Source organism: Myodes glareolus, chromosome 6 (assembly GCF_982192425.1).
Source record: "Myodes glareolus chromosome 6, mMyoGla1.1, whole genome shotgun sequence".
Classification (NCBI taxonomy): Eukaryota; Metazoa; Chordata; class Mammalia; order Rodentia; family Cricetidae; genus Myodes; species Myodes glareolus.
This window is the reverse complement of record NC_142031.1, coordinates 40,936,932-40,948,634: the sequence shown is the minus strand read 5'-3', so window position 1 is coordinate 40,948,634 and position 11,703 is coordinate 40,936,932. Positions and strand designations below refer to the sequence as shown.

Sequence of the window (11,703 nt, the reverse complement as noted above, 5' to 3'; positions counted from 1 at the left end):
AGGGTGTATGTTATTGTTTTAAAGTTAGTATTGCAAACCGACAAGAATATTACATTGAAAAACTCATTGTTATATATTTAGAAAAGATTAAGTAGCAAGAATGTATTAATCATAATTTAAGAGAAGGTTGCTAAGGTTTTCATGGCTGTTAGGACATTGTTTCAACTTTAACTATGATATAAATTGTACAAACATGTCTACAAGTCAGTTTTTAATCAGCCATAATATGTAAAATTTTACCTTTCATGCTCGTTGTTGTATATTCTGTATCAATTTCTTAAAGGCTTCTTTAACATCTTTGTTTCTCAGGCTATAGATGAAAGGGTTGAGTAATGGATTGATAATGGTGTAGAACATGGCAGCCACTTTGTCTCTCTCCAGGGAGTAGTTGGAACTAGGCCTTGAATATATGAAGAGCAAGGAACCGTAGAAGAGGGTGACGGAGACCAGGTGAGAGGCACAGGTGGAGAATGCCTTGCGTCTTCCTGAGGCTGAGCGGATCCTCAAGATAGCCAGGAGGATGTTGAAATAAGAAACGAGGATGACAAGAATGCTGGAGAGCACGGTGAAGCCCACCATACTAGAGAGAATTTTCACATAGACACGAGTGTCTGTGCAGGACATTTTTACCAATGGAAGCACATCACAGAAAAAGTGATCAATAGTATTTTTACCACAGAAACTTAATCGGAATGTGTTGGCAGTATGAGCTATGGCATTCAAAAACCCTCCAACATAGGATCCAGTCACCAGCCCAGTACAGAGAGAAGTTGACATGATGCTTGAATAGAGCAATGGGCTACAAATAGCAGCATGGCGGTCATAGGCCATGGCTGCCAGCAGGTAGCACTCAGTATAGGCTGCTACACAGGAAAAGAAAAACTGAGCCCCACCAGCCAAGGAGATACGCTTATCTTCTGAGATACAATTGACCAAGATTTTAGGTATATACACAGAATTATACCAAAAATCCAAAAAAGATAGACCTCCTATAAAAAAGTACATGGGTGTGTGTAGCCTAGAATCAATACGAATTAGGATAACCAAGGTCATATTTCCTGACAAGGTCATCACGTAGATAGTTAGAAATATTCCAAATAGAATCAACTGCCAGTGGGGGTCTTCTGAGAAGCCCAGGAGGATGAATTCAGTAAGGATGGTGCGATTTTCAATCTCCATGTCCACAGAGGAGAAAGCCACGGTAGAAAGATGCAGGGGATACACAAGTATACAGATAATCCCAATAAGATGATAAGAGAAATAAGCAATCACCAATCACTGAACCTAAATAACATGATGTGATAAAAACATAGATTAGTGGTGTAATCCATTAAGAGAAAGACGAAAACAATCTATATCTATCAAATCAACAAAGACTGGGAGTTTTATAGCCATTCTCCTCTTTAAATAATTACAAGACAGCAAAGAACAGTGGGGTTTCAGACAGTGACTGTGGAAGACTCCTGGAATTAAAGGTTTTAAATTAGAAAACTTCAAAGTTTCATGACTCTGGAAGAATCCTGGAGTTAGAGGCTTTAAATTAGAAATTTTCAAGGTCTCATTTCTGAACTACGTCATTTGGACACAGTCCCTTATCAAAAAGATAAGAAACAGAAAGCTCATGAACTTTTACAGTTTCCTGACAGGCTGTCAGCCTGCAGAAAGATGATAGATAAGAAAATACTCAATAACTGTATGTGATGGTGAGCATATGAAAAGGAATTGTTCAATAAAATGTGCTCACTCACTAAAGTGAAAAATTAAATACATGAATGTAATAAATGACACTTTTGGATTTAATCAAAAAGCCAGACAACTGTTTAACATATTATCCTAAACTTTCTGCCTTGTGTACTGCTATAGCCTAAGAGATTAGATAGTTTCTATTAAACTTAAAACATTCAATCGTCTTTCCACAAGCTAATGTGAACATTTTATATGCTAGGCGTTGTGATGATGCTTTTATGAACAGAAGTACATTGTAGTCTTCCAAACTATCAGTGCAAAGAGAAAAATGCATTTCTATGTTCCAGTTATGACTCCACGTCCCGTCTCTCACCATATTCATCCTTGCCCATAAGGGGCACATTATAAAGTAATGTTAAAAGCCCTAGTTTTGTAAGGGGCATGTTAGAAAGTAATGTTATAAGCCTGTGCCATCAGTTGACACAAGGGAAGCCCAGATTAAGCAGGACGCCCCCAGTGATCCCTTAAGCAGCTCAGTTCATAATATAACTCAAAAACTCCTTAAACAAATGTCTCCAAACTTCTAGCAAAGGAGAAATTAGTTTTCTCCAATGGTGCCTCATTGGAAATGCAAACCACAGCTAAGGGAGGCTCCTTGTCCAGCAGGAGACTCCAGCATCAAAGTCAAGAGTAATTTTTTGCTTTGTCTTTTGCATATCTGTTATTGCTTCTGATTCTGTGTTTTTATGGTCTCTGTGTGTGTGTGTGTGTGTGTGTGTGTATGTGTGTGTGTGTGTGTGTGTGTGTATCTGTGGCATGTGCATATGTTTCTTCGGACATTACTTTTTGGGGTATTTATTTTCATTTCTCTTTTTGTCTGTTTAGTTTATTTTATTCTGGAGGTATTTTTGGTTTGGTTTGGTTTTGGTTGTTTGTTGTATAAAGAAAGTGATAAAGAAGGTATGGAATAAAATATGTGAGGAGGTGGAAAGGAACTCAGAATAGATGAGGGAGGGAAAAATCTCCTAAGAATATATGGTATGAAAAATTATTTTGAAGAAATAAGAAGCAAAATATGTTTCTCAAATATTAAGCCCTTACCACTAATAGAAGAGAATGACTGTGTCCTTCTTTCTCTTCCTCACTGAGACCATGCTAGAGCTGGCTAGCATTTACTTCTTTAATTGCTAAAAATGATTTAAAACTATTTTAAAACCACTTTCCTTCTTTTCCTTATGTTATGTGTTAATATAAACATGATTGTGACATTTTTGATATTGTGGATGCTCAACATGAGAAAGAGTTCAGTTTTTAATGTCAGGTCATCTAGAGACTTAAAATCCTTGCATTTTATATCTACAAACACCAAAAATCTCTAAGTTAAAAGACATGTGCAAAATATAATCTTTCTCCCAATATTTTGAAAACAAGCCAAAAGTTTAAATGTGCGAATGGAGCAATTTACTACAGCATTTTAATTGAGTAAAAAGAAAATGCAACTGTGTATCATTTTATTCTTTGCCGTGGTGTTTGCTGCTGTAGTGTACTCTACAACAAATGTTCTCACAAATATTCCTACAATGAATTGGTGGGCAATTGATATGTATCTTATAGCTATCTCCTCACATTGCCGTGTACTCCTAGCCTGAGTCACACTATTCAAGGCAAAAGTCTACTGGCTTATAGACTCTCCCAAGCATACTGCACTATCCCATAACTAAAAACAAAGAATAAAAATGAAACAGCGACAGCTCATTCTCAAAGTCTTAGCCCAGCAGGAATTTTTGAAGTGTCAGTTAAAGTATCCTTGGGAAGTAACTGACATAAAAACGTCAGAACTTTCCACACAAAAGTCTCCAATTCAAAATAATCTCTCAAGATATCTTACTCCACATAGTAATGCTTATGAAGATGTGACCCATAGGGAATGACTTACAGAATAAGTTTTATTAAGACATCTCCAGCCCCTCAACATCACTCCCCTACTTTCTTCATTGGTGCCCCTCAACTTCAGTGGCAATAATGGAAACTTCTGGCACATTAAAACCAATGCCAAGAAATGGAACATCATATCATGACTGTCTGGAAAGCAAACCACAAAACAATAACTAAGTTTGCAAGAATATCACAAATTCTATCCTCTTAACTTCTCCTGAGTAAATGAGAATATTGATACTATTACCTTAGATGGAATTTGAAGTTATAGATGAGGAACATACGTCTCATTAAATGAGGTGTGCATATGCATATAGAAACAATTATTTAAAGTAAAAACAGACTTATGCTGATTGTAGCCAAGGCCATAGTATGCCCACCTCGCTTTGCCAAGCTTGGCTACTATGCTTACCTTTAGTTAGAAAAGCCAGTTCCTGAAAGTGACACTTTTTTCTTGCTCTCTGATGCACGGCCTGCATCTATTGGACTCAATATAGACATTTCCTCAGCAGTCCTTTGAGACTTTGCGCACATAGCAGTGCAGGAATATGTGTCTCTGCCTCCAAAGACTTAATTAGAGTCCATCAGGAATTTGAAGTTTCTGGATTAATTACAATATGATAAACTCTGCAACACATTTTAAAGGTTGAGACAATGACTATGTCTCAAAATAACCATTAAGTTTGTTTGAAAATAGACTCTTAAATTTCAGAAATTAAGCCTATCTTGTACATATCCAGCAATTTTTTAGACTTGTGGTCTTCTCAGTCTCCAGGCTACAAAACACTGTCTTGCCCATCAAGAAACCCAAATCCATTGGTGGAAAGGAAAAGGAAAGAAAAATAAAGGAAAGGAGGAGAGGGGGAGAGAAAAAAGAGAACTTGGAAATAGAGACTGAACTTGGCAGAAAAGAAAGGGGAAGCAGCTGGTATCCTCTTGCAGCGTAGTGGTAACCCTGAGAATTGAGTATGGTCAGATAAAGTCTAAATTGCAGGTCTCCACCAGGTTCCTCCCCTCAGAGGAGAAAGCTCTGGGAATCTGAGAAAGAAAGGAAGGAAAGATTGTAGGAGTCAGAGGGATGGAGGACACCAGAACATGGTCAACTAAATCAATTAAGTAGGGTCACACGGGCTCACAGAGACTAAAACAGCAAGCACAGACCTGCATAGATCTGTACCAGGCCCTCTGCAAGTGCGTTATGACTGCTATCTTGGTGTTTTCGTGGGACACCTAACAGTGGAGGCAGGTGTATCTTCGACTCCTTTGCCTGCTTTTGTGACTTTTTTCCCTCCTGTTGGGTTGCCTTGTCCAGGCTCCATATGAGGTCTTTTGCCTTGTTTTACTGTATTTTATTTTGTAGTATTAAAAAAAAAGAAGAAGGGAAAAGTAGAGAAAAGAGCTAGGGAAGAGGTAGAGGGTCTAGACATAATTAATGTACAACACACTTCTGTGTAGAGGTGTCACATTGAAACTCATTAGCTTGAGCTATTAATTTAATTGAATAAAAGATAAGGTAAGCAACAACCTATTGACAACTTAAAGTTAAATAACTAATGTCTTAGGGTTTCTATTGCTGTGTTAAAACACCAAGGCCAAAAGTCACATGGGGAGGAAATGGCATATTTCACCTTATAGCTTATAAGTCCTTCACTGAGGGAAGCCAGGACAGGAACACTCAGTTGATGGAGGAGGGTCATCTGTCAATGTGTTACTTTCATTGGTTAATAAAGAAACTGTCTCGGCCTTTGATAGGACAGCAGCTTAGATAGGCGGAGTAGACAGAATAGAATGCTGGGAAGAAGAAGGCAGAGAGCCACCGCCATGAAGCTGCCAGGTCAGACATGGTGAATCTTTCCCAGTAAGCCACAAGCTCATAGTGAGACATAGATTATTAGAAATGGGTTGAATCAATATGAGAGAGGTAGCCAATAAGATGCTACAGATAATGGGCCAGGCAGTGTTTAAAAGAATACAGTTTCCGTGTAATTATTTCGAGTAAAGCTAGCCGGGAGGCAGGTGGCAGGAGGCAGCCCGCCGCTTCCTTTTACAAAGGAAAAATAAATAAATAAAAATAGAAATAAAAATAATAAATAAAATAAATAAAAATAGAAATAAAAACCTTGAGGCAGGATAGAGCAGAGCCCAAGAAAGACTGCTGCTTACTGACTTGTTCTCTCTGGCTTCCTCAGCCTGTTTACTTTCTTCACTTTTAAAAATTTAATTAGTTCATTTATTTATCTTATATTTTGACCACAGTTTCCCTTCCTTCCTCTCCTCCCATCCCCTCCCCCCTCCCCTCCACCCCAACCCTCATTGGATGCCTCCTCTGTTCTATTTAGAAAGGATCAGGCCTCCCATAGGTATCCACAAGGCAAGGCTTATCAAGTTGTAGTAAGACCAAGAACTTCTCCTTGCCCACAATGTCCCTGGCCCACTGCTCCCCTGCCAACAGCAGAAGACTTCTACCAAGCAGGACCAGGCCATACAAGCCAGTGAGCTACCTATCTAAGGAACTGTATGCCTCCATGGATTCTACCTCCCTTGACCCTTCCCCAGGACAACGTCATCCCAAGATCACTGTCCCACAGTTCCTTTCCCTGTAATCAGATTGATGACCACCCTAACTGTCATCATAGAATCTTCATCCAGTGACTGATGGAAGCAGATGTAGAGATCCACAGCTAATCACTGAACTGAGTCCAGTCAAAGAGAAGAAGGAGGGATTACATGAGCAAAAGGGTCAAGATCATGATGGGGAACCCCACAAAGACAGTCGGTCCAAGCTCGTGCGAACTCACTGACTCTGGACTGATAGCTGGGGAACCTGCATAGGACTGAACTATGGTCCTATGTGGGTGACAGTTCTGTGGTTAGGGCAGTCTGCCGGGTCATTGGCTGTGGGACCAGGATTTAACCCCAATGTGTGAACTGGTGTTTGAAGCCCATTCGCTATGAAGAGATACCTTGCTCAGCCATGATACATGGGAGAGGGGCTTGGTCCTGCCTCAACTTGATATGCCAGACTTTGTAGAAGCCCCATTGGAAGCCTTACCTGTTGGGAGCAGTGAACCCCCAGATCCTGAAATAACTTGTTTTCCCCTGATCTGAGTGCCTACAGCTGCTCAGAGCATAAGACCATCAGGAGTTCCTGATGGCAGGAGAGTGGTTTCTGGTGTGTTTGGATGGGGTGTGGCTATCTCTATATAAGCTGTCCCTGGAGACAATAAAGGGGGCATTCTTGGGGCATTCGTGTTTCAAGGATGACCCGTGTGAGTCTTTCTGTCTGTGAGTCTTTCTGTGTTTCAATCTCCAGCCCCTTGCCCACCTCGTGAACTGTATGGTGGCACACCTACCCTTTCTGAGGAGTGGATGGGGGTTTGGCGGGGAGGAAATGGGTTGGAGCAGGAGGTGGTGAGGGAGGGGAACTGTGGTTGCTATGTAAAATGAAGAGGAAAACCTTTTCGATCAAAAATTTAAAAAGAGATGCATCTATTGTCAACATAATCTGTTATATTTGAGTTACATCCAGCAGTAAAAGAATAAAAATAGAATATATCTACATACATACATATATACATACATACATACATACATACATAATCTGAAGATTCAAAAAGCAAAACAGTCAGTCCGTGGCGCTTTATCTTGACCTCAGGACAAATGGGGATCCTGCCTCCAAGAACCTCAGAATGAGACTGTGTCTGAGAGCTGTTGAAATAACCAGGCTAGCTAAGGATAAAACAGTTATATTTTATTTATTATAAGGAGAAAAACTCACGAAACAGGAAATGAGAAATCCAAGCACAGAAATGTCCCATGGGAAAAGGTACAGAGAAAGTGAACACCTGGAGGTCTGTCTGGTTGCAGCCATAGTACATGAATTTTGATTTATTTATATTTTATTCTCAATTCTCTACAAACACAGAAATCAACATAAAGGAAATGTAGCATAAATACTTCTTATGACAAATTTGTATTTACAAACCATATCTATTAGAATAAAAGCCATATATTAATATAGACAGAAAAACAAAAGAACAAAATTTGTAATGTTCAACAGGAACTTTCTTTTTTATTTCTTATTTCCATATGCCATGTGTTTTATGAGGCCCATGAGTGTATTTTTTGTTGCTGTTTTTCAAGACAGGGTTTCTCTGTACCTTTGGAGCCTGTCCTGGAACTAGCTCTTGTAGACCAGGCTGACCTCAAACTCACAGAGATCCACCTGCTTCTGCCTCCTGAGTGCTGGGATTAAAGGAATTTTTATATCCATGAATGTATAGTGGTTGTGTTCATGCCTTCATATATAGGACATGAGATGTGTTCCTCTACCAATTTCTCTTAATCACCTGGAGACAGGGTCTCTTAATTAACTGGAGGCTTGACATTTGAAAAAGACTGGCAATCCAGTGAGATGTTGAGCTCCACCTATCTCATGTTTTTTACATATGTAGAGAATTGTTACAGGATTATTCAGTAATTAATCAACATAATTTCACAAGGTCAATCCATCAGAATCTAGAACTCTGTGTGGAGCCTTAAACCAAAATGTAAGACATGTTAGAATTATTGCCTTATGAATAAAGTGGCTGTGTCTTGCTGTAGATTTCTTGCTGTAGCTTACTCACTTCTGTTCCAAATTTGGGATTTAGCTTCCACTGTTGAGCGCTATTTGATCATTCACTGGGCACAAAGTCCCCTATGCATTTGGGGTTTGATGTCATCCTCTAGCTATGGGTGAAAACAGTTTCCCACTAACAGGCCTTTTTTCCTCTCTCCTGTATAAATGCAGAGATCTGACATCCTGAAATCATCTTTATTGGCAATCATTTGATCAGTGTTTAGGGTCCAAGAAAAAGCATTCCATTTAAGAAATTCCTAGATATCCAAGGACATAGATTTAACATATGTCTAAAGCTATTGATTCATAACTGCTCAGATAGTTAGAAAAAAATAAGCATGTCCTGGTTTTACTTCACTTGTTAATAAGAAAAGTAGTGACCTATAACCAGCCTTGCATTAAAAGATCCCTAACTCGTCATGCTCACCTTCACCTCGGTTTACTGATGATTTTGGTTTAGGAAATTTGCTGCTGTGCACTACTTTCACAGATGGCAGAAAAAAAAATTAACCATCTGCTCACAGCCTCTGAGAAGAAAGACAATCTTCCCACTGGTGCAACAGATTCACACCGCAAGCTCTCAGAACAGCTGCTGGGCATCAAGCCCCAGATCTGATCATTTAGAGTCTTGGTTCTCCTCTCTGTTTCAACAGCTTAGAGCAAATGGTATTAACTCCAGACCTAAAAGGCGCCTAGAGCTTGCAATATTTGGCAAATGTGCTAATAGTCCAAAGACCGTAAAATTCCCTTGTCTCTTTATATAGGTTATCTGGTTACTCTCTATGCCTACAGGATTTTGGGGACTTTTACAGCCAGGTCAGATCAAAGAGAGTTAATAGAAGCTGAAGCATTAGTTGGAGCGTAAACATCCCAGATATTAGGAGAAACAGGAAAATGAGAAAGGAAGATGAGAAGAATAAAAATATAGCAGAGAATTGGAGTTGGAATTAGGCTTGAAACAGAAAATTAGAGCTAAGAAATTATAGACAGATAGGACAGAAGAATTAGAATGGAGAACAAGGAAGAGAAAACAATAAAAAGACACAGATAGAAAGAACCTGCTGTGAGTAGATTCCTCTGTAGAAGGCCGCAACCACATTCTCCACCATAGATGGCGCTGCACCGCCAGGTGAGCTAGAAAGCTCACACGTGTTAGTAACTTTCCATTACTCCCAAGGTATCATCTGGGACTGGGAGCAGTTGACCAATCCAAGAGTGACACGTCCTAAGCAGGGTCTGTTTCCTATATAAGGGATGGGTTCCATCTTATCTGGGTCTCCGCCATGTGGCTTATGCTCTAGCTCCCAAGAGGATTAAAGCTTTTCTGCAGAAGAATCCTGTGTCCCGCGTGGTTCTTGCAGGCGAGGCCGAGCGCGGGGCATCTGGTGCCGAAACCCGGGAAGAAGAAGAACTTTGCTCCGCCGGAGACCCCTTGGACACAAGGAGGATTCAGAACTGCAAGCATGCATGCTCAAAGAGGTACGCTCTAAAGTCCAGAGAGCATATCAGAAACTGAGCAGCAATGGGAGGTTGTGCGCGCGCACCCAGATAAGTTAAAAAGGACCCCCCAATAATTCTAAAAGAGTAAAAATGGGGGAGAAGGCTGATTTACAAGGTCAAAAGCTTTATGTTATGTTGTTTGTGTTGTCTCTTATGTACTGGACAGGAGAAAGATATTTAAATTTAGGAACTGCTAAAAAAGGTAGTTTAAATTTAAAACATGGGCTTAAGAATATGATGTTTTGGAGGAGAGGTTATGTTTTCGCCTCCACGGAGGATGGGAGCCTAAGTATGTGCTTGAGATCCATGTGGTTTGAATCACCGAGACCTACTGAAATGTTGTAATGTATACCCCTAAAATGCACCGGCCCAATTCAGCAGGAAGCAGTCAAAGAGACTAACGGCGCCCAAATTCCCTAAAAGATTAAATGAGGTCCTTTCAATGATTGCAGACCAGCAAGCCTGCTTCTCTGAGTTCCACTTTGCTCCGTACACCGGTTTGGGCTCGGAGTGGGTGCAGCTGGGGCTGGAGGGCAGCTGGAGCAGAGCTTTGCTCTGTGGCTATGGTGGGGGGCACGTTGCGCCGGCTCGGTTGGTGCCTGGCCTGGAGGGTGTCACGGCGGTGCTGGGAGTGAGAGCGGTGCCACAGACAGCTGGGCCAGAGGGCTTACAATGTACCTAAAACTATGCTGGTCTCTGAGGCTAAAATGGCTCTGGTTCCATTTGGCTATGCTAAACGATGCTGACTTCAGGCAGGGCTGGTCGTAATTATCATAATAAAAGCACAATTAAGGTTTAGACACAGCAAACAGACAGTACCGTATTACATCTACATAGTGCGACTTAAGTTTTTAAGAACAGCTTAGCATTTTAAGAACTCAAGTCCTCCTGAAAGATTGCTGTGTATACGCTTGGCTTGTCTGGTGTTTCAGGATCCGCAGGGAGGTGGATGCGAAGGGCCCTTGGATTTTGGGGTGATTGGGTCGTTGGCTGGATCTATGAGAGTTTACAGCCGCTTTTGCTGTGGCACAGGTATTGAGAGTTGGCTAGTAGAAAAGCGGCCCTGGTTGCCACCTCTCCCATCGGCCCCTTGAGCCGCAGCGGCTCTGGCGCGGACCTTGAGATGTTGCCGCCTGTCCCACCTCGGTCTGGGTGTCGGCTCCCGCCACACTCCCCCACCAACACAGCCGTGGAGGACTGGGCTGGCCCTGCAGGGAAGGCGGGGGCGTCTGGGGGTGGAGCCGCCACTTCCTGGCCTGGGACACGGGGATCCGCGCAGCGAGCAGGCCCAGGGCCGCACACAGCCCTTGGATGGTGGGCAGGCTCTGGAGCCCGAGGCCACCGTACCAGCAAGAAATACGGGAGCCAATAAATCTTAAATCTAATATCAACAAACAGGGCCTGGGTTTTTCCTAGGCGCCACTGGGGCAGCACGGCCTATACCATGAAAAATAGAGACCCTCAATCAGTTATCTACCACAATGGCTACAGCCCTGGATCAGCAGGCTACCATAGATACATCTATTAGAGGTAGAATAAAGAACAGATGGATATCTTATGACAGCTTGCCCAATTGGGCTATGAATAAAAAACTCCAGCCTTATGTGTGACCAATATACCATATAAGAACTTTATAAAAATGGCTAACTTGTCCCGAGAATTGTCTTTGTATCTTGCAGGAGAATTTTGATGATTTGCTGTCCTCCTTGAGATGGTCCATCATGACAATCAACTCCACGCGAGTGGACATAAGCTTGGCCGAAGAATTCCAGTCCTGGATTATGTCCTTCATCCCCTACTTCAAAGAATGGATGGGGATGGAAATGTTTTAAAACAGTCCTGCTAAGGAATAATGTTTCTCCTCTGGATGGTCTGCTGACTCAAATCCCAAAGTCTTAGGGACAAAATGGTTTTTGCACAGTGCTGGCTGCCCTAGAACAGGGAGCCTCTACTGATATGTG

At 41.5% G+C, this 11,703-nt stretch overlaps 1 protein-coding gene across 1 annotated transcript; it reads right to left on the bottom strand.

The window, feature by feature from the left end:
• Positions 1–243: 243 nt before the first annotated feature.
• Positions 244–1,179, bottom strand: LOC125405382 (olfactory receptor 9G4-like). Its single transcript, XM_048441937.3, has one exon. The coding sequence runs from the start codon at positions 1,177–1,179 to the stop codon at positions 244–246; it is 936 nt and encodes a 311-aa protein (XP_048297894.3).
• Positions 1,180–11,703: the final 10,524 nt, after the last annotated feature.